Source organism: Phoenix dactylifera, chromosome 5 (genome assembly GCF_009389715.1).
Source record: "Phoenix dactylifera cultivar Barhee BC4 chromosome 5, palm_55x_up_171113_PBpolish2nd_filt_p, whole genome shotgun sequence".
NCBI lineage: Eukaryota > Viridiplantae > Streptophyta > Magnoliopsida > Arecales > Arecaceae > Phoenix > Phoenix dactylifera.
In genome coordinates, this window is record NC_052396.1 from 5,985,174 (window position 1) to 6,007,908 (window position 22,735).

Below are 22,735 nucleotides of genomic sequence, written 5' to 3' on the forward strand. Positions count from 1 at the left end.
ACTCAATTAGTCCACTCCTTTAATTGCTTTTACAGAAATTTTTTCCTACAAAAGCGTAGTTTTTTCTAATCTAAAGCTACAATCAAAACCTAGATGCAGTCAAAAATCCGAGCGTCCTCTGTCTCGATTACCTTATTAGTACACCTCGTAGGGACACGTGTATATTACATATTTCTCAATATTCTGTTTTACATTCTCAGTTTATACGGCAGATCTTGTCAGGTGAACAAGAATTCCGTCATAACTATCTACTATCGACATTTCCTAGGATGTAACCGGTCGCAGGCTCGGCCCGGAATCCGGGACCAGGAGAGCGTCCACGCTGGCGGAGGCACGACAAACGTTAAATCCAGTGCCGCCCATTGCAAGGGCGGGATTCACGAAGCCCAGGTCCGACTTTACCAGGTCGTTTTAAGGGCATATCCGTGATCAAGAAAATAATATACTCCCCTCGCTCCTTTTATCCCCATTTCCACGTTCTCTTCGTTTCCACGTTCCCTTCTTGAAAGGAAAAGGAAAAAAAAACAAGAAAAGACTTTGGGATCTAATCAGAGAGAGGGAGACGAAGAATTTGTCTCTCGAGATGGAGCTCGAGATGGCGTCTATGGCGTCGGCGATCGGGGTGTCCATCCCCGTGCTCCGCTTCCTCCTCTGCTTTGTGGCCACGATCCCGGTGAGCTTCTTGTGGCGGCTCGTCCCCGGAACCCTAGCGAAGCATATCTACGCCGGCCTCTCCGGGGCGGCTCTCTCCTGCCTATCCTTCGGTTTCTCCTCCAACCTCCACTTCCTCATCCCCATGTCCGCCGGATACGGCTCCATGCTCCTGTGCCGCCGCTACTGTGGGATCCTCACTTTCTTTGTCGGATTTGGTTACCTCATAGGCTGGTAATTTGCTTTTGATCTAGTCGGGATTGGAGATGGATTGGCATAGGACTTTCCCCCTTTCTTGGATCTGTTCTTGTTATCTAGGTTATAGTTTCCGACAAATTTGTGCAGCTGGATGCTTGATTAGTTGATTAGTTAATTCGACACGGTAGTTTATACAGTAGGCTGGTTCGGCTTTTGCAATGCATGAAAGGTCGAATCTTTTGTAATTGCATTAAGATATTGTTCATATTAATACTGTAATATGATTCATCACTATTTTACAGTAAGTGTTTTGATGATAAATTTTGAGGAAGATGCTACGATGTTGAGATAAGAGTTGTATAGCGTATAAATTTATAATGACAATGCCTTACAATACGAAATACCATAACTATTAATGTTGATTCTCTTGAAGGTTTTTATGAAAATTTGATTCTGAATATGTTTTCTCAAGGCTACTTGAATTAATCAAAGAACATTTCTTGGAAAATAGGTGGAGTTTTTAAGTTATTTCATAAAATAAATTCTTTTTAGGTTTCTCAAAAATTATCAGATCCTTCAGTGAGTTACTTCAAACTGCAAGTTAATAATAGTAATCTTTGCTCACTCTCTATAAAAGATTTTCTCTTAGTTTCATCAAATTGTAATTCTGGGTTCTTGGAAAATTTGCTTTAGTTAGCTCCCCTTTTGCTGAAAAATCTATATCTGAGGACATGTAGTTATTATCCCTCACTTGCCACACTGATTTTTTTTCTCTCCAGAAAACTTATTAATAATGGGATCTATAAGACTATATGAAATTGATCAAAGTCAAAATCTCCTAAAACTGATACTTTTTAGTGAAGTATAAGCACTCCATTAAATAACTGAGGAAGTCAATCTTCTGTTATGTATCATCTTCCTTGTTCTTATTCCTCAATGCCACAAGATCTATTCTTTCTAGTCAAAATACCTTGAGCAAGTTAATTGATTATCTTGCTGATACTGTGTTTTTTATAGTCACGTGTACTATATGAGCGGGGATGCATGGAAGGAAGGAGGCATTGATGCAACCGGTAATGAACGTGCACCTTTTCTGTTTATTATTGATTTGGCTGAAAACCATTGCTCACTAATTTTTAAGTGGTATGCTAATTTTTGAAATTATGGCTTCGTTGTTCACTTATTTTCTTTTAGTATTCATATGAGTTGCTATGAACAAGGTTAGATTTATAATTGGGCTGTGAATACATGTCATTTGCTTACTAAGTATACATGTATTTTGCTATCATGTAGATTCAACTCCTCATTTCTCATTGAGCAGTTTGCTTGATGAAAAACTTCATTTTTGTTTTCCTTAAATCTTCTGAGGAGATTTTGCACTGTAATACCATTTTCTTTGTTTATGTATGTAGTCGGTTGCCAGCGCATGGTAAACCTAGATTGGCTCAGTGTGGGAAAGAATTAACATTAAGGTCAAGGTCATAGTTCATTTTGGCTTTAACAACACCAAGGACTGAACTATCGCATACTGGTGGCATATCGGCCTTACGCTGGCACAATATGGCATAACGAAAGAGAGGAAGAGATAGAGAGAGGGAGGGAGGGAGAGGGACAGGGAGAGGAAGGGAGGGAGGGAGAGGGAGAAGGAGAGGGAGGGGGAGAGAGGAGGCCGAGAGAGGGAGAAGGAGAGGACTTTCGACTCATCTCTCCTCCAACGCGATGTAACTGGGAACGGAGCCCTGTTTTGAAATGAAACATGGGCTCCGTCCTCTTTTCTTTTCTTTTTTGAATTTTTTAAAGTGTAGTCGATAGTCGTTGGCAACTTCATTTAATAAACACAACAAAATAAAGATTTTTTTGATTTTTTTTAAAGTGAAGCAAGCAGTTGCTGCCAACTTCACTTAAAAATATTTCAAAAAAAAAAGAGGACAGGGCCCCTGTTGCACAGTGCTAAAGGAGAGGGGGCTTGAAAGCCCTCTCCCTCTCCTTCTCCCAGCCTCTCCTTCTCCCCTTACCTCACCCTCTCTCTCCTTGCCTTCCTCTCCCTCCCTCCCTTCCTCTCTCTCTCTCTTTCCTTCTCCCTCTTCCCCTCACTTGCTGGTGTCTCGAACTGTGGGGTGGAACCAATGCCAGTTCACCCCAAGTACGGCTTGTCCCGATTCGGCATGGTACAACAAACCATGCCACAACATATATCATGTTGTTCCACTCTTCTTGGCATGCATTGGCATGGCAATATGAGAAGTACTGGCATGCAGTCAATATTATACAAGTTTTGCATGCCAAAAAGCACTAACAGGTATGTATGTTGTGCCGTGCCATGCCGACTAGGACCTAATTTTATGAAGACAACAATGTGGAAAATAATATTAATTTTCAATACAGCCTTATCATATTTGGGTGGAAATCATGAGATTGGCAACAAATATATAAGTTTGCTAAATTCTTAGAACGAAGCTTTCTTGAATTAAGGTTGTGATTGTCAGTAACCTCTTTCAAATGGGAAAAGGCTTGGGTGATGATAATGGCAGTAAAATTAACATGTAACATTGCTTTAGTAGGAGCACCTTGATGCAAATTCTCTGCATGTTCTCTGTTGAATTGTTCATGTTTCTTTCTTGAATTCCACATTTTTTATTATCCTCCCCATTATTACTCCTGCCACCATTGTTCTTTCCTCTTTACATTATCTTACTCTTTTAGTACATTTGTATTCAGAGGCTATTCACATGCATTTGAAATTATTCCTTTGGTTATCCATATTACAAAAGAATTTTACCAAAAAAATTGAAGATGATGTAAAGTTGCAATTGGCGAACAACTATCCCTTATCTCCCATTCCAAGATAATTGCATTGGCATGCCAATGCTGCTGGACCAAAAAGATAGAAATTTTGGGTTTAGAACCTAAACATGAGAACTGAAGATACCCATCATCAAGACATCTTCTTACAGCACTAGAGGTATTGTCAAAATTGCAATATGAACCACTTGTAATTTCATATTCCAAGACATCGTGCCAATCACATCCTTACTAAAATTTGCTTTGAGGTTACAGCTTGAGATTCTTTCCTGACCATAAAAGCTGAAGCTGCCTGAGCTGCTATCATCTTGTATTTGGTTGTTTCTTTGGCTCCTATTTAGTCTTTGCTTGAGAGGAAGCTCCTACTTCTCGACTATAGAAAGAAGGCAGACCAATCCCCAATCCTTAGGACATAGAAAGCTTTCTTTGTTATTTCAGTCCTCAACTTGTAATTATTTCTCTTTTTGGCTCCTACTAGTGAGAATTGGTCAAAGCTCAAAAAAATTCATCAAGATATATGTTTATGGCTTTATGACTTTGCCATCTGCAAACATGAGAGTGCACATGGTTTGACATGGTTATAGTAAAAAAGGATCTAGTAAACATGGCTAAAGTAACATGATTCTCGCTTCTGATTATCATTGGATGACATTGGTGTAGCTCACATACATTGAATTGCATCTATTGCATGTACCATCCAACTGCTAAAATTTGGAGGCATCATTCTCTCATTCTGGTTTTGTGACAAGATTGATAGATCGAAATTAGTATTTCAAATTATAATTTGTCATTAATACCAGGCTTGCTGATGGCTGTGTTGGCTGAGTTCTTATCATTTTTATCTGTGTCAAGCTCAATAGTAACTTTGTCTTTTATTTATACATTGTTTAGGAGCTCTAATGGTCTTAACACTGAAAGTCATTTCATGTGCAATAAACTACAATGATGGGCTACTGAGAGAAGAAGGTTTGCGTGAGGCACAAAAGAAAAACCGATTGATCCATTGTCCCTCTATAATTGAATATTTTGGTTACTGCCTCTGCTGTGGCAGTCACTTTGCAGGACCAGTATACGAGATGAAGGATTATCTTGACTGGACAGAAAAGAAAGGGGTAGGTGTGACATGTTGTTTTTCCTTATGAGATCAAGTGGTAGATTCTTTTCTAATTTGTGCCCTGCTGATTCATCATTCGATCATTTCCCCACTTTTTGCTTGTTTAGATATGGGCTCATTCTGAAGACAGACCATCACCATCGCCTTATGTTGCTACCTTACGTGCTCTAATTCAAGCTGCCACATGTATGGGAATTTACTTATATTTGGTACCACATTATCCACTTTCCCGGTTTAATGAGCCCATATATTATGAATGGGGATTCTGGAAACGGCTGCACTACCAATACATGTCTGGCTTTACTGCTCGTTGGAAGTATTATTTTATTTGGTCTATATCAGAAGCTTCAGTCATCATTTCTGGTCTGGGTTTCAGTGGGTGGTCAGATTCATCTCCTCCTAAACCACAGTGGGAACATGCAAAAAATGTTGACATTCTTGGTGTTGAATTAGCAACCAGTGCGGTGCAGTTGCCGATTGTGTGGAACATCCAAGTCAGCACTTGGTTACGCTACTGTGAGTTTCAACATTTATCTTGCTTCAATATATGCATTTGCTTATTTCAGTCTTGGACTATTTTAAGCTATGTTGCTGAAGTGTATGTGTTGAAATATAATGCAAAGAAAGCCAGATTTCGGGGCTCCTGTGGGCTAATAAATGCAAGTATGGGCATGGATGTGATTTTTGGCATAGTGTGTGCTTGTATGTGTAGTATTTGCTTCTTCAATCACGTGTGCCTGCATGTTGCAGTGGCTGTTCACATTCTAATGTATTTGTTGCATGCTGACATGGACAATGGTTTATTATCATGCATTTTGAATTGGAACAAAGGTTATGTATTTAATTCTGTATTTTCTGAAAGAACATTGTTTTGCGGCAGTAGCATTACTACTACCTCATCATTCATATATTCTACAAGTGGCTGCTGAAGGAGCTGTTAAATAATGTCCTCAAAAGTCAGAAACTTTTGAATTTTGATCATAGCATTGAAAAACTTGTGCAGTGTACACCTGATAGATCTAGGCATTTATTTGGTCTCTATACATTGGTCTATTTTGGTGCATGGCGGGTGCAGAGACAATGTTGCTGCAGACTGCTGGCTCATATGGTGCAGCAATCAATGCTGGTTTTCATTTAATTTGTAGAAATGGGAAGCAAATTGTGCAATTACTATGAGCTTGTACTAAACAATTAATATCTCTTTAGGAATTTTTTCTTTTTGTAATTCAGGATTACTGCCCATCTAATTCAAGGTCTAATGTTGTTTTAGATGTTTATGAAAGGCTTATTCAGAAAGGGAAGAAACCTGGATTCTTTCAGTTGCTGGCTACGCAGACTGTTAGTGCTGTTTGGCATGTGAGCATTACACTCTCTTTTTCACCTAATAAATATCCTAATGTAGTCTATGGAATATAAAATTCTAGCAGGTTGCTGCCAGTGTATCTTTTAGCTAGATTTGAGGTAAAACTTAAAAATTTGTAATTTAGTTTCTGGTAAGCTTGTCTGCGAGAAGCAGGATATGAGAGAACCAGTGGTATTTTTCTTGGTTTTTTACATGGTTAAAGATTTGCTGTTTCAACTCTTAATTATTAGGCATTGTTAACTTTTCACGTTATGATGTATTGATGTTAAATAATAGGAAAATTTATGGAATCACAGGTCATGCTAGACTTAAATTTGTAATTCTTGGTTATCAGGTATTCTTGCAAGTTTGGATATATAAATCTTATAGGTCCGATAGTACTGATCATGCTATTATAATTTTGTTTTTGTCAGTCTAATCCTGATTTTAAGTGCTAGACTGCCCCCATAACTGATCTTGAATTTTTCTGCAACCATTTTGAGGAGATATTAAGGGAAAAGAATTTTCTTTTGGTTTTGCATAGACAATTTTCTATTGTTATGTGGTTTTATAGCTGTAGTTGTTGGAGATCAATTTTTCTTCCATTTATCTTGACATTGCTTAATATATCTCATATTTTCTTCTGTTACTCCATCTAACTACAGGGATTATATCCTGGATACATCATATTCTTCGTGCAATCAGCTTTGATGATTGCTGGTTCACGAGGTATTTTTTTGCAGTTTAATTGCACTTTCATAGAGATATTTTTTGCCAGTCATTCTTCCCTTACAGTTTAATCCATAAAGAGGCTTAACTGAGATTCTTTTTCCTGATATTTTTCTTCTTGCCTTCCTTGTGTCTGAGCAGTTATATACAGATGGCAGCAGGCTGTTTCCCCGAAAAATGCAATATTTAGGAAGATGCTAACATTTATCAATTTTGCATATACGCTGCTTGTTCTGAACTATTCCTGCATTGGTTTCCAGGTTAGCTTCTATCCGACCCTTCTTTTTCAAGTCCTATATGCAAGTCAATTTTTAAAGTGCCTTTAGATTTCTTTTCGACATTTCATTGTGTTTTCTTGGTTGTTTAATATCTATACATTTTTTTTTTACAATTTAAACTCATCACCTTCCTGGGCTGGTTAAAATCATTGCTCATGAGTGTGGTTGCCCGCAGGGAAGGGGGTGGAAGAGTGAGATATGAGCAATATAGGAGTAATGTAGGGATTCAATTTTTTCATTCTGCTCTATGTATGTTGTTTTTTCCCTTTTTTCTTTTTTCTCCATAGCTAATACAGCATCAGAAACCAGGGCATCCTGGCTTCTGATTGAATGGTTGGAAGTTCTGCTATTTTGCTTGGGATTCTTAATATATGTACCCGATATTTCCTGATATTCATTACTGTTGTTTTCTGTGTTGAAGGTACTGAGCTTCAAGGAAACACTGGCCTCCTACCAAAGTGTGTATTTTGTTGGCACCATTGTTCCCATTGTGTTTATACTAATGGGTTATATTATCAAGCCAGCAAGACCTGTCAGGCCTAAAGTTCAGAAGAGTCAATAGCGTACCGAAATGATGTTTTATCGTTACTACCGGAAGAAGTGGAAGCAAGAGCTAGTATGTCTGCCTCTGGGCATGACTACTCTTTACAATTAACAGATATGGTTTAGGTTGAAGAGATCTTTTTCAATTGGCGTTTCTCCCCTACATCCTCTGATCCGTGTAAGCTTATGCTCTTAGCTGAGAATTCAGGAATCAATGTTGAGGTTTCGACATTTGATTGCTGTTACTGCAATGATTTCCATGCATCTGAAATTCATAAGTGTCATTCTTAGATTTTCAACGCCGTTAGAAGAATTTGTTCAACCAAAAGAACACTGTCATCATGAAGGGAGCTGTTTATTACAGAACTACTGGTTCTTTTTGTTGGTGCTGCTTTTATTGTGCAGAGTCCAGTATTAGGTGAAATTGCTTCTTGCTCGTGTTATTGCAGGTGAATTAACTAGATGTATCTAGCCTAAACCAAAATCTTCGACATACGTTGCTGCACTTTATTTAAAATCATGCTCCTATACCCTCTTCCAGACAATTCTGTCACGCTTCTATTCAGCAGTTCATATCATTTTCTGACTTGACCTGAGTTTTTTTTCAGTAAATCTGTATATTTTTTTCATTATTTTTTTCTTATTGCTCACAATGAAAGCACGAAATTATTAATTATATCATTCTGTGGTTCTAGTTTATACACTTATCTAGATGCATGATTCTGTGTTTGAAACATAATCCGTTTCTACACCATCTGTGTACCATAGAAATGTCGTGGGATGGTGTTACCAATCAATTTTATCCTAAATAATTCTGAAATTTATTTTTTTGGTGATCTAGCATTTATCATCTAACTTATGGATTGGTAGTGGATTATAATCAATATATTTATAAATCCGTTGGTGAGGAAAATCCAAGAGCTCTTTCAACAACCATGATCATGCAATTTGCAATTGTAAGTCCAAATTCACCAACAAATTGGTCAATATATAGATTCAAAGTACTTATCAATATTAAAATATTTATTATTCAGTAGTAAATTAACTCAATTCTAAGTGTAAATACATATATGTATATTATTAATAATAAAAAATAATAATATGATGATTATAACTATAATAAATAAATATATTAGTTATTATATAAGTATCTTATATAATAATATTGTAATTATATAACATATTAAGAATAATATATTGAATTAATTAATAATAACATATTAAATTTGTTTAAATAAAATTAGATTAAAATAATTTTCAACTTATTTTAAAATATAGAATTTATTTATAAATAAATTGATTGATATAATATAATATAAATTTAATAATATAATATGATATAGTATTATTTAGTATAGTAGAATATCAGATAGATCAATATTCTATGCGATATTATCTATATGTTATATGATCATAACTAATTATTCAACAAATTTGATTGGTTGATATGATTTGATTTCTGCTATGATGGATTGATGAAATAATAACTAGTCCTGTATAAGAGCACTGCTGCTCCTGCATGCGTGCTGCACTACCCACTCAGCTACTTGGCCCTGATTGGCAGCTAGGGATTGGTGCAGCAGACAAGGAGTAGGTGGGTGTCAAGTAGGGCCTAGTGTGGCTTGGGCATTTTGTTATAGAGGTGGTTTAGTTTTTTTTTTTTTTTTTGCTTAAAGAATGGCTTTTATGATGCAAGCTTTACCATTACAACTATTGCTGTTGCAAGCTGTGCAAATGTTACAACAGCCGGGGTTACCATAATAAAGGGGATGTTGAAAATTGTCATAGAATTTGATAGTGTAGATAATATGTACCTTAGCGATGATATGCCTTCTGATGATGTAAATAACCTGAGGATGGCAGCAATTGTTTTTTATTCTTCCTTTTTTTTTGAAAAGGAGGAAATTTTAAATAATCACCGTGATTTCATTAAGTAAATGGAATTAAGTGAACAGAAAAATGATAATTTGTAACAAAACTGCAAGAAGAGGTGCAGATTAGCTGTAAGAAAATGTAAAGAAGTAGGAATGGGAAGGAGAAGAAGAGGACGATCAGGGAGGGTGTTGGGGTTCACAGGGTTTGGGAGGTGGTGGTAGTGGAGTTTCACATGGTGTTGAAGGTGGTGGAGGTGAAGGCATAGGTTGGGGCAGTGAGTAATATTAGTGAAATAAGGCAAAAGTGGCCAAGGAGAGGGTGGTGGTAGTGATACATAATGGCAAGGGTGTAAAGGTGGTAGAGGTGAAGGTGATGATGGAGGCTTATAGCGGACTGGTGGTGGTGAAGACATGATGACGAGGGTGGTGAGGAAGAGAGGTGATGGAGAAGCATAGTATACCCTTGTTGGTGGCAATGAAGAAGTGATATGGAGGTGGTGGCTCAATGCATGGAGGTAGAGGGGGAGGTGAATTAGGTGGTGGAGGTGGTGAGAACACTGGAGCTAGTGGCTGTGAATTAGATGGCGGAGGTGAAGAATGAGGTGGCGGAGGCCGTAAAGCTTGAGATGTTATATAGGAGATGAGTGAAGGTGGCAATTTGGCGGGGGCAATGGAGGTTACCGGGATCGGGATAGAGAGTCGTAGTAGAGATGGAGTGGTGGAGGTGGAGGAGGTGGTAGCAAGGATAGGGATAGTGGTGGCGGTGGCGGTGGCGGTGATGATGGCAGTGGAGAGTAAACAAATGACTGCATCATAGAATAAATTGCAGGTGAAGGCGAGAACACTGATGGATGCAGTGGGGAAGATATCACCGATATCTTCCACATCAGCTACTTCTATTTACATCAGGAACTATCGGACGACATGTGATAGTACGTGACCATCTCCGTCATAGCTATCTTATGGAAGTCATAGTTAGAATTTTAATTTTTAATTTCATAAGTTCAAAGATCTGGCTGCACTAATTTGAAATCTATGATAAAAAATGAAAAGCTGCAGAAGTTCAGAATTTGTAGCATGATTAATTATAGGGAAATGTAAAACAATGTGGCACTCCATATGCACTTCAAGCTAAACAACACAGGAGGTCTTTTAAATAGCTATGTAAAACCAAACTAAAGTCATGCGTCAAGCACATCAGTAAAGAGGAAAAAGGACAAATTAATGAAAAAAAAACAATGGAGGGAGAGAGAGAGGCCATTACCAGCCCATGTTCAGTCTCCATCAGGGTGGTGCGTTCGGAGCTTGAAAAAGAAGAAATCTTAATGTATAAATTTTTAAAATTTTTAATTATAAAAAATTCTATTCTCTCTCCTCTTGGTTGTGCATTCTACTAATAATTAATCTAGGCTGTACTCGTGACTCATATATGAGAAATTATTTCCTCTATATATGCAATGAATCATAGCCGTAGGTTTCGATGGGCCTCATTCATCAAGCTGGCATCCCACGATTATATATTTGGAGGAGGGGAATCAACATGCCGAGTCTCTCACGTGCATCCCACGTGTCCGCCGAGTCCAGCACCCGTGGGGAGAGCGCCCGGGAGATGGAGAGAGGATGCGGTACGATTCTCGGCGGCTCGATTCCTCTTCTCCAACCCAGGCGCAAGGGTGCGAATTCCCTCTTCCCCAGAAGCAGCAGCAGAAGAGCCCAAAACCGCCGCCGCTTCGCCGGCGTCAGAGCCCAAGACCGCAACTCTCAACAGCAGCAGCTCAACCTCTCCGTCCTTCGCTTCACTCTCGGCAAGCCCTCCAAAGTCCAAACCCCCTCTCCTGTCCCCCACTCTCGTTCTCTCAAATTTATGAATTCGTGGCGTCTTATGCTCGCAGGGATACCGGGTTTGGACGAGTCCTACCTGCCCAGATACATCGGACTGGGCTTTGGCTCCCTCATCCTCCTCAACCACTTCTTCTCCTCCTCCTCCTCAAATGTCACTTCGGCTCAGCTCGTACGTGCTACCCGTCACCTTTCCTCTTTGTCACCAACATATATACCAACTTTTTCTTTTTTTGTTCTGTTTCCAGAGATCTGAGGCACTGGGTATTTGCTTGGCTGCCTTCTCCACCGCTCTCCCGTATCTCGGGAAGTTTCTAAAGGTAGGAAGCTTTCAACCTTTGCTGCGTTTCTTTCATTTTTCAACTGGCTTGAATAGACAGCTTCTTGCTAGTTTGGTTGCGATGGAACCTGGGTTTCGGTCGCTGAAGGATAATGCGTGCTTATGAATGACTGCATGGTGGATGATCATATGCGTGAGTGGCATCGAGGTTGTTTGCTGCCATATTCGCTGCCAAGGGTTATTCATGCACATGCATTTATTCATTGTCTTTTCTTTTCTATGGAAGTCAATTATTAATTCATTGTCTTTCTTTGAAAACGCTCGTGAAACCTAACATCATCATTTTCTTTTTCCTTTTCTCTTTTTTGTCTTAATGCTTTAGAAAGTTTGATCTTAAGAGAAGATATGTTTCCTTCGGAATGAGGGAAGAAGCAAATCTGTCAATGCTTGCCAGTGTACAGTAGGATGCGGTGGAGTTGGTTGGTTCTGATAAAAAGGATAGATGCATTTTGAATGCATGACCAAAATGCTTTAGGCATGTCCTTTAATTCCTATTGTTATGGTCAGGTGTTCTGTGGAATATTGATTGGAGTAATTGGAAATGTGGGATTAAATGAATTGCTATCAGATCATCCATTCTTTCATTTATTTTTGTTAGTTATAAAATTATATTGGGAGCAAACTTTCTTATGAAGAGTTGGAATTGCCACTGTGTTTTTTGAAGTTACGTTTTGACTGAGAATATCTGAGCCATACTTAGGTTAAATTTTTGTTGAAAAATTATGAGATCTGATTTTGCTACAATTATAACTAAACTATTTTAACAGTACCAGATTGAGTATGCTATATGTTTCTTCTGACATATGAACAAATATTCCTCGAAATGGATATTAGTTCTGCATCTTAGTGCATAACCATGGTTTTCGATGTATATGTGCCAACCTCTGCAATGGTAGAGCAAGCTTATGTCTTTTTTGTGATGCAGACTGATAATCAATTCATAATTGTTTCTTTAAAGTGTAAACCTTTTCATTACAATAGTTGATTATTATTGCCACAGTAATAGTTTGGCTAAAACAGCATGACAATGACCTTAATCTTCATGTGCGGAAACTTGTGCAGAGTGCAACACCAGTGGATCGCTCATCACTACCAGAAGGAAATAAGCAAATATTTGTCATGTCTGAAAATGCTTCAGTTACTCAGAAGGAAGATTTGGCTTGGGCATCATATGTTCTTCTGCGCAATACGAACACAATGTCTGTGGTATCCACCCTGACTCTCAAATGAATTGATAGGGTAAAACTTCAAAGGATTTTAAGGAAAAAAATTATTTTGACACAATCTACACTAAGCCAAACCTGACCAACTTAGCTGGTATGTGTTGGGCCAATATGTTTATGACTTTTATCTAGAGAAATTATCATCCTAACAGCAAATTTCAGTTCAGTTTAAATGACCAGGCATTTCATCCTAAATTCCATGCAATGCAAATTAGTAAAAAAATTAGGGCTTTAGACTGATGCCATCCAAATCTAGCCCACAATATTATATTAAAGTTCCCAACCAAACTCAACCTAAACCTGGCATGTGGTATGGCCACACGCTAGTTATGTAAATCCTATTAAGATACGAACCAGCCTATAATCCAAATTATTTTTGTGATGGAAGTTCTATAATTGGGTTGGATTCCTTGTCCGATCAGGGAACAGGAAGTTTGTCGGTCAGTTGGTTTGGGGTCTGCCAGTAACCCAAGTCAACCAGCGCTAGTTGCATCCTTACCAACAATACCATATTTGCACAAGTCAGCAACTGAGACATCCCATTTCAGGAAGAATCCCGGTCAGGGTTCAAATATTAATTGGACCTAGAAAACCAAACTCATAGGCCTACCTCTTAACTTTTATTATTATCAGAATTCATGAGTTTTGACATAATGTACAACTTCTTATCCTGCATGAAATTGATGGGAAATTGATCTTACAATAACAGCAAGTCATAAAAACGAAGTGCAAACTATGGTGTAATTTATCACTGACAGAAAACTCTTGTTTTTCTGAATTGTTTTTTCACCAGCTTATAGCAGTTGGGGATGTTTTATGTGTACGTGGCTACTGGAACATGACTGAAGATCTTTCAAAAGCTCACATAGTTGAATGGTTCAAAAGTCAGATTCAGCAAACTGGGTTTCATGACCTGGAAGACACATTATACTTTCCTCAAAAACCAGATTCAGGTAAATTGTTTGTTTGCTTTCTGTTCTGCAGGGAAGGATTAGAACACCTTAAATAAAGATTAGGGCTATATGGGTCATTTCTGAGATATGTCCAAACCTTTCAAATAAGCTTTATGTGTATTGTTACCCTCTCCGCTATGTGAACTTGTGCTTGTGTGTGTTCGCATGCACGCATGCTTTTGCATGTATGCACACATGTGCATGCTCTGTTGGCGGCTGCAAATGTATGCATATGCATGCATGCATACTTGCACGCACTCGTGCATGTGAAGAAGGATAAGTAGACTCATCCTTAATTTGACTGTCATTTATGGCTGAAACAATATACTTATTTTGGTCAGTTTACATAGTTTTCAACATGTGTTCACTAGTGAGTAAAGACTGATAATTTGGAAGTCAAAATAACTCTAGTGTCTGTACATGATTGTACAATATAGTTGCCCCTGACTGTCCTTACAAAGATCCAGAAACTCTTATCATCCAAGCTGGATGCGATCTAGTTGTTGGTTATGTGGTCCTTTGTTATTTCATCCTGTTTACTGCTGAATAAAGCATAAGCCCTCTTTTGGAAGGTAAGCCTTACAATAAAACAAGAATTGAGAACTTTATCTGTGAGGACCCGTGCGGACGTGTGTTTAGTCCCACATCGGTTATTCGCCGGGTAGATCTTGGGTACTTATACAGGATCAAGGAACCCAAATAATACCTTCTGGCTGCCATTTTGGGTGAGGTCTTGGGTTGTTACAAATGGTATCAGAGCGGACCCGGCCTATAACCTATGTGGACTAGGGAATAATGCAGCACGGATTCATTGGGGCTGACCACAGGCCAATCGTGGTGTTTGTGATTATATTTAAATAGATTTGAATCCTTAGCCTGACGAGGATGTCAGAGCTTGAACGGGGGGAGTATGTGAGGACCTGTGTGGACGTGTGTTTAGTCCTACATCGGTTATTCGCCGGGTAGATCTTGGGTACTTATACAGGATCAAAGAACCCAAATAATACCTTCCGGCTAACCATTTTGGGTGAGGTTCTGGATTGTTACATTATCAATGAAGTTAGTTTGTGAGTGAAAATCTATAGGTAACTAAATAACATTGTTAGATATGCTTGTTTGTTCCTTTCTGGTAAAAACCTGAAAGATTTGGTAAAAAAAGGCCTTTTGCCGGTTGCTCTTTGTAATCTAAATTTAGGGTGCATTTGTTTCGTGACCGGAATTAGAATCGGAATTGGAATGGGAGTTGGAATAACCATATTACCTGACAAGTTTGGTTCATGACTAGAATCGGAATAAGAATTAGAATGGGATTTGAATACTAGGAAAGAGTAGGGATTGGGTTTTGGGTGATTGGAGCATTTCCATTCCCCTTTGGAATCAGAATTGGAATGGAACTCCTCTCTAACCAAATGGTTGGAATGGGAGTCACTAATTCCGATTTCCATTCCAGAGCCTAACTCTCCCCAACCAAACATGCCCTTGTTATTATAAAACCGTCAGATGACTCTAGCTGCATATGCTATTATATTTATCGACCATTGACTTCTTCCTGTGTTCAATATTTGCAATGTATTTTTCTCGTAATATAATCTCTTATTTTGCATGCTACAGATTCTCAGCTTGGGAGGATGCTACCTAAGGGGACTCTTTCTCTCCTAGTACAACCAGTGCTCAGCACTTCCACTCCAACTATTAATGTTACAAAAAAGACTGAAGGGTTTGTCTTGTTGGTTTCTAGTGCAGATTATGCATACGGTGACAAAGATAGAGCTTGGATAAGAGCAGTTGCAAATAAATTTCAAGGTATCAATGCATCTAGAAATTTCCATGGTGTTGAAACTTCTCAGTAAGAGCTTCAAGTAATCAGTTTTCCATTTGAGGTAACACTATTCTTCAAAAGGGTTAAAATATTTTTTTCTTAAAGTCTAACTATGAAAAGAAAATAATGAACTGTTGGATCTTTGTATGTGCAGAACTAAAGGAAATCTAGATTGATATAAAAAAGTTCTTTTTTGCTGCATAGCTATGGTTAATCTCTCAGGCATTTGAAACTTGGATATGCTCAATTAGTACATTTGGTAACAGGAGAACTTTAAGAAGATGCTCTTAGGTTAATTATAATTTTCTATGTGCTTGTAAGATAGTCATAATCTTCTTCCAAAGTTGAAGTTAGCTTGAGTTTTAATTGGTGAGCTTACCTCACTTTTTAGGTGACCAGAACCTCTCACAAGTTAATTACCAGTATCTTTGAAGAAGTTTAGGCGTGCATTGGATGTGATATGGTCTTTCATTAATTTTGTGAAGATTTTATGATTATAAAATGAAAAAGGAATGAGCTGGAGTTAAATTAATATGCATGTTTTCTGCTTATTTTCATATTACCTTTATCTCTTCCCACTCTTCTCCCTTTCGATTCACATTTCTTCCACGACTTTTTGCCTCCCTTCTCCTTTACTTTAATTTTTTATCTTATTTTTCTTTTCTCCATTCCTACTTTTGTTTTTCCTCATACCTTCTTTTCTTCTTTATTTTTTTTCTCCTTTTCCTTATCTCTTTTCTTCTTTCCACAGGCAGCAGTAGCTCTGATTCTTCCAGCTGTCGTTATTTTTTTGTTCTTTCTCTTCATATTAGAGGATTCCAATTTAGTCATCATATTCAAAAAAATTACTTTTTCAATTAGCTGAACTGTTCTTCAGTAATTGCCCTTTTTCTTTGTTTTTTTCCTTTTTTTTTTGGTTGGGGGGTGGGGGGTTGGGGGGGGGGGGGTGGGGTGGGATACGCTATCATTCAGTGGAAATATGATGAACAGCCATTTGAGCAGTTATCTCCTAGATAACGATTAAAAGTAAAATATTTAAGTAATGTTTGAGCTTACACTTGATAGTCCTTGATTATTTAAAGTATTGCTATTAGTGGAACATGGAAATGGAATCGATGATGTTGTAAGCTCAGCCTTCTATAGATGGGATGTGGACCCACCCCTTGACTTCATTAAGCGAATGAAATTGAGACATACAAACACCAGTCTAACAGCCCAATCGTGGCATACTGGCTATTGTGACTAGCTTGTCTTATAAATCTGCAAATAAAAACTCCTCTTTCCAATTCTCCCTTAAAAAAGGTAATTTCTTCAAAGAAACTCGAGTCAAATTGTGTGCAAGTTTTGTCATTTTGGCCTGTAAGAACTGAACCATTTTATTATTATGAGTGATGGTATTATCATTCGAACATATTTTGGAAGTTGTTATGCATAGATCATTGCATGGAATTTGAAGTCATTTTTTTTCGAGTTTGCCCGGTGCCTTGGCCAGTGGATAAATCAGTTTCCACTCTGACAGGGACATGAACTGGCAGGAATTCCTTGATCTTCCCTCAAATTTGAAAGCAAAATCAATTGCTACAAGAATTTCTCCAAGCCATAAATCAGGTTCTGCATAGGAGGTTTCCAGTTAGAGGTTCGAAATGCCTACTCTCATGCAAATTGAGCAAAACTTTGAAATGCTGGTTACCTTCAGGCGCACCACCTTCCGAATGGCCACGATTAGGCCTGGCATAAGGCACTGAACATTTGTTATATCATGTCGCAGGGAGTAAACCTGGCAGTATTATTTTCCTTAGAGTGCTTTTATGTATCAAGAGGTAAATATTCCATCGGTAATACAAGTATACCTCTCCTGGACCTGAGAAGTGAACTGTTGTACTGGAAGGAAGACCTGGAAGGACCAAACTGTGTACACGGACTCCATCTTCACCTACAACCTGACCCCTTGCCTTGGCAAACACAATGGTAATTTCATTCGTCAAGCCACCAGCACCATCAAATATTGTAAAAACAAGGCCAGGCATGACATCGAACCTCTTTATTTCAGTTGATATGAATGTCTGATGTAACATATCACTAGCAAGGTCTTTGTAATGAAGAAAGATAATCTATTGTACTAATGCTATATATTTTAATGATTTATTATTATTCTTGGCTCGGTTCCAACTAATTGTTTTTGTCTGCATGATTGGGAGCATGAAGGCTTGCTTTCTTTGTTGTAATATGTCCTCTGAATGCAAGGCATTTTATGTGATGCAAGACTCCTGGAGGACTTCAACCAGGAAAAAAGGAGGAATAAGAAAGGTTTAAAGGGATATGAAGAAAAATGTGCAGAGCCTGTTTTAAAGAAGGGTTTTGATCGCCCAACAAAGAGACTTAGGATGCAACTTATTTCTGGAGTTTTGAAGTTCACTTCCTCAGGTTGTATTTAGATGTTACTTTCCAGAAAAACAAGTTTGGATGGCTGCCTGCAGGATTTCTGTCAGACTCTGGTCCAAAGGTTAAGGGAATTGCAGTACACTGCAAGCTACCAACTTGCTTGTAACAACTGCCTACTCTTTCCGGCAAAGAATTAGAATTTTCTAAGATTAGTGAGGAACGTATATCTGAGGTTGGATTTTTTTTTTTCATGTTTTCTGTTATAACTAAAGGGGCATTACTGGAGAAAGAAAAATGCCAGTCCTTTATACTATTGATCACATATCATATTCTTTGGTATGAAGATAAAGTTGCAAGAGTTCTCTACACTTACTGGGATGTCTGTAGAAATATCCTCTCTGTTGTACCTCTGACCGATGTCTGATAGATTGTTGGCAATTTGGGTTGCATCAGTTGATGGGAGTTCCTGCAAAGTAGGAGCAAATAACAAATGGAGATCTTGTCAGGGTCCCAATCTGGAAAGAGTTTGAAGGGCCAGTGCTGCATGAATGACTAGAAAATCATTATCAAGAGGGTGGAAGATGAACACAATTTGACACCAAGATTCCTGTTAACTTTTTAATATAATGGTCAGGCATAAGAGAGCTGCAGATTTTGTTATGTTGTTAGGTAATGCAAAATTGGCTGGCGCTTGCATGCTTGTCGAGAAAAGATATGCAAATCATTATTTTTCTATCAGAAAAAGAAAAAAAGCAAATCATTTGGGTTGCTTATATTCTACTGTGAGAATTGAAGTTGGATGCATCATGTAGTTAAATATTCAACTTCTCCAGTTTGATGAAATTTGGCTTACTGATGGATCCGGCCTTGATTCCACTATTTCGACATTGTTGTAGTGGAATGCCGCTTGAATTGCAGCTTGTTGGAGGAGCACAGAGCCAATGGAAAGTGTGGGGGCAACAAGACAACCCTAATGAAGATATGAAAGTACAGATAGGGCTTATAACAATCTATTTTAATTTGATCTGAAGAACCAGACAATTGATTTTGGGAGGGCAAATTTTTGGGGAAGAAAAATGCAAGTAAATCAGCATATCAGACAGCCTCACCATGCTGGCCTTCTCACAGAAGGCAGACAGTGCAGACACTGTATCTAACTGAAGCTTGGGCACATAGACAACACTCCTCAAGCCAAAAGCTGCTGCCTGCGAGTTTAACAGGGTGGTTACTGGAAGAAGAAGATGTGACCTGTGATTTTTTACAGTGACTATGACGACTGCCTTGTCCAAATCATTCACTTGGGAAAACTACAAAACTGAACCCTTTTTTTTTCTTATTAAACATAAATGAGGAAAAGATTCCTATCATAGTAGCATGCAATGCAACTTATTTACTATTGTGATATGGAGCATTAATGGTGTAGGAAGCGAGTTTTCAGATAAAATGAGTGAGCTACATTTTGAGGATCATAACTTAACGCATATACCTTTTGTTCAAAGCATGCAAGTGCTTGTCTCGTAGCCGACTTCAGGCTTCTTCAGGGTTTTGTTTTTAGGTTTGGACTTGTTTGATTGCTAACCTCGGTTAACAAACTTGAGGATAGGAACAAGAATCTTGGTTATGTGAAAAAAAATGTTTTAGTTGTTTTCCTGTGCAACAAAGAGTTTATACACTTTAAATCTTTGCTGGGAGAGTAGACTTGAGGTTTGTCTCATATCAAGAAAGATTCTGATATTTTTGTTGTTTCATCGTAAAGTAAGAATTCCAGAGTTTGTATTGACTGATATTTGACAGTTGGGGTTTAGGAGTTCTTTGGGTGATGCATATAAAACCATTTTATTGTCAACAAGTGAGTTTTGTTTCTTGTTAAGTTGAATCTGTGAACTCTTTAGTAATTCAGGAGAATCGCCAAACTCGATATGCATTACTGTCTTCACTACGAATATCTAAGAGAATCACCAAACTCGATGTGGAATATTTTGGCCACTTCAGATATTCAAAAGGAACACTAGACTCGATGTAGAACACTTTGGCCATTACGAGTAGGGTTGGACAGGGTTCAGAAGTGGGATCTACCACATTCGAAAGCTAAGTCTCATACCAAACTTCTGGAGGCCATAACTTATTCATACAATGTCCGATTGAGATAATCTTTTTTTTGAAAGTGGGTATCTTTTCGAAATATACAATTTTGGGCCAACTTTTTAGAAGATTGAATCAGACCGAAATTTCATCCTTTAGGCCTAAAACAGACTGATCAAATCAAAATTTTTCCTTTTGGGTAAAATTTTAACCGAACGTAGCTTTTTATCTAAAAAGAATTAGACAGAGCAACAAAAGGCAGAGTTAATGTAGAAGTTGAGATCTACCTCTTAAAAAAAATTAAAATATTTTTATTAATTATATTTATTTTAGGATATGTAGTTTTATTCGAACTAGGAGAGGAATCTAACCCAAATTGTGAAAGAGGGACCTCACTATTATTATAAATAGGTGCTATGTATCTCAGTTTAAAAGGTGTGAACAATCAATGAAAGAAAAAGAGATTTAAAGCCCTACTTTCGAGATTCCTCTATTTTCTTCTAGGTTTCTTTTAAAAGATTTGAGTTGAGCAGGTTGAAGAAAATCTTTTTTCTTTCTGATTGGATCATTTAGATTGCCTCGTTACCATTGTTTAATTTTGATTTTTGGAATTTTTTTTTGACTTAAGGGTTTATTTGATATGCATAAATTTGCAAGAACATAGATCAAGAGAAAAAACCAAGACATAAGTAGAATATGTGGATTGTTCTGGCAAATGCAACACCTAGTCTAAATTCAAAATAAAGACTTGTGATAACTCAAAGCAATTTTATCTGCATTACTCTTCGTTAAGACCTCTGAATCACTGATCCTAATGGTTTATTGATATATGCTAGTCAAATTTAAGTAAACAAACGATTTTCTTTTCAATTTTCAAACTTGTTCATGCCATCCTACAGCAGAGACCATGTTAATCTACCCTGTATCGTTCCAATTTTCTCGGATGCCCCGAAAAGACTGGAACATTTCAAACTTAATAGCTCACCTGTTTAACATTATCATAGACAGTTGAAGGGTCGGTCAATTCAACAACCACACCGGTTGCTTTGGACTGGTAAAGAGAACAAACTATCAGAAGATGCAAACAAAATCATGAGCCAAGAAAAGTAATAAATTGAGACAATGTGACGCCAATACCTGTGCTATGGAACCCAAAACCATGGTGAGATCATTAAGTATAGGAATCTCCAAAGCTTCTTCCATGCCACATATCTGAACACACTCGGAAAAGTATCATCAGAAAGTGAGTAAACATTCAAATGGAAAACAAGTTGGTGAAAGAAAAGAGGAACTAGAGAACCTTTCCAGCATCTTGTCCTACTAAATTGGTATCTATAGCACCAGCCACCTCCATTCCCCTGGCTCTGGTCACTGCTACGATGGCGGCCTTTCCTATCTCTTTGGTTGCACCGTTGATCACCACCTCTTCCCATTTAACATCGAAATCCCCATAAACAACAGAAGAGAATACCAAACAACACCTTAGTCCTCAATATGACAGGGTCTTTGCTCCAGTTTCCATCATTCGGAACCAGTCTTTAAACCAGAATAGAGGGAGGTGGGTACCTTGATGTTGTTTTGGGAAGGTTGCATTGAACACGAGATGGTGGAGGCGGCGTTGGCTCTCGGCGACTTGGTGCAGCTTGTGGGGTGAAATCGGCAGTTCAAAGTGGCCATCTTAGAGTGAATTGAAGGAGGTTTCTGGTGATGAGAGCCTGGAGTTCATGTTCTCTCTCTTCTCATGGGAAAATAAGTGGTGGGATCGCCTTATCTTCTCATGGTACCACTGGCTGGCTTTATGTATGATTAAGCCAACAAGATGTTGTGCTGTGTCCCTACATACTAACCTGTTAGGGGACTAGATTCTAATGTGGATGCAATCCAAATATACTTCCGATCGATAGGTTTGTTGGCAATTTTGACCCAAGAACTTGATTATGACATTGTCTAGTCAACTTGATAATTCGAAAGTATTTGGATCCATGCACACCAATACCAACTCAACCCAAAATAACGCATAATCAATATTAAGTATATATGCTACAAATCTTGCTAACTAATAACATCTTGCACTAGATTATCCATTCATCCTCCTTCCGAGCTATTTCGAACAGCGAATGGAAATCATTTTAATTAATGATAGGGACTGCCTATTGTGTGCATACAAATAGTTCATCTTGGGACAAGGCATAAGGGGATTGAGGTAATTCACAAAAGTTGGTGTGATATATGAGGACCCATTTTGAAATGGTGATGACCTACCGACGTTCTATGGAAGAAAGTTCAGGTCTCTTTTGCATTTGTGGGACCAAAGACCGCAACTTGAAGGATCCCCTTCTCTTCCGTCGTCAATCTCCACCCCTACTTTTAGAATAAACCCCGTCATGTGAGAGGGTCACCCCCTAAGGGCCCTGCTCCTTAGTGTTTTCGAACTTAAAAAACCAGGACTTACTCAGTAATTTGTCATTGTAACATTAAATTTTAATTCCATGTAGAGTTCTATTGATTTTTCTTTTATTGTGGACCAATACAAGTTGTACTTACTGCAAACTTTCTTCTTGCCTTC

General features: G+C 38.1%; 3 protein-coding genes and 1 non-coding gene across 10 annotated transcripts; 2 read left to right on the plus strand and 2 right to left on the minus strand.

Annotated features, from left to right (window-relative positions):
* Nucleotides 1-440: 440 nt before the first annotated feature.
* LOC103711140 (lysophospholipid acyltransferase 1-like) lies at nucleotides 441-8,354 on the plus strand. The gene is made up of 8 exons (XM_008797163.3): nucleotides 441-885; nucleotides 1,867-1,922; nucleotides 4,543-4,763; nucleotides 4,873-5,281; nucleotides 6,036-6,121; nucleotides 6,773-6,836; nucleotides 6,978-7,096; nucleotides 7,536-8,354. The coding sequence occupies exons 1-8, from the start codon at nucleotides 584-586 to the stop codon at nucleotides 7,674-7,676; spliced, it is 1,398 nt and encodes a 465-aa protein (XP_008795385.2). The 5' UTR covers nucleotides 441-583; the 3' UTR covers nucleotides 7,677-8,354.
* A 2,708-nt stretch (nucleotides 8,355-11,062) lies between these two features.
* LOC103711138 (protein COFACTOR ASSEMBLY OF COMPLEX C SUBUNIT B CCB2, chloroplastic) lies at nucleotides 11,063-17,878 on the plus strand. Of its 6 annotated transcripts, XR_005511957.1 has the most exons (9): nucleotides 11,063-11,336; nucleotides 11,424-11,542; nucleotides 11,619-11,690; nucleotides 12,773-12,916; nucleotides 13,727-13,886; nucleotides 15,498-15,544; nucleotides 15,625-15,689; nucleotides 17,225-17,341; nucleotides 17,474-17,878. XR_005511957.1 is itself a non-coding variant. In XM_039126635.1 (7 exons), exons 1-6 carry the CDS (start codon nucleotides 11,072-11,074, stop codon nucleotides 15,734-15,736), a joined length of 999 nt encoding a protein of 332 aa, XP_038982563.1. In that variant the 5' UTR covers nucleotides 11,063-11,071; the 3' UTR covers nucleotides 15,737-15,766; nucleotides 17,225-17,878. The 6 variants fall into 6 exon arrangements, 3 of the variants coding, with proteins under 3 accessions (XP_038982563.1, XP_038982564.1, XP_026662064.2); XR_005511955.1 differs by having other exon boundaries at nucleotides 15,498-15,766; XR_005511956.1 differs by having other exon boundaries at nucleotides 15,625-15,766; nucleotides 17,225-17,878.
* LOC103711139 (dihydrodipicolinate reductase-like protein CRR1, chloroplastic) lies at nucleotides 16,825-21,953 on the minus strand. 2 transcript variants are annotated; one of them, XM_008797162.4, is made up of 10 exons: nucleotides 21,736-21,953; nucleotides 21,470-21,592; nucleotides 21,307-21,381; nucleotides 21,155-21,220; nucleotides 19,197-19,292; nucleotides 18,941-19,057; nucleotides 18,461-18,553; nucleotides 17,556-17,657; nucleotides 17,396-17,482; nucleotides 16,825-17,316 (listed from the first exon to the last, which is right to left on the minus strand). In XM_008797162.4, the coding sequence occupies exons 1-10, from the start codon at nucleotides 21,844-21,846 to the stop codon at nucleotides 17,284-17,286; spliced, it is 903 nt and encodes a 300-aa protein (XP_008795384.2). In that variant the 5' UTR covers nucleotides 21,847-21,953; the 3' UTR covers nucleotides 16,825-17,283. The 2 variants fall into 2 exon arrangements, with proteins under 2 accessions (XP_008795384.2, XP_026662067.2); XM_026806266.2 differs by lacking the exon at nucleotides 18,941-19,057.
* Nucleotides 21,027-21,133, minus strand: LOC113463000. Its single transcript, XR_003386486.2, has one exon. It is a non-coding gene; the product is annotated as a U6 spliceosomal RNA (small nuclear RNA).
* Nucleotides 21,954-22,735: the final 782 nt, after the last annotated feature.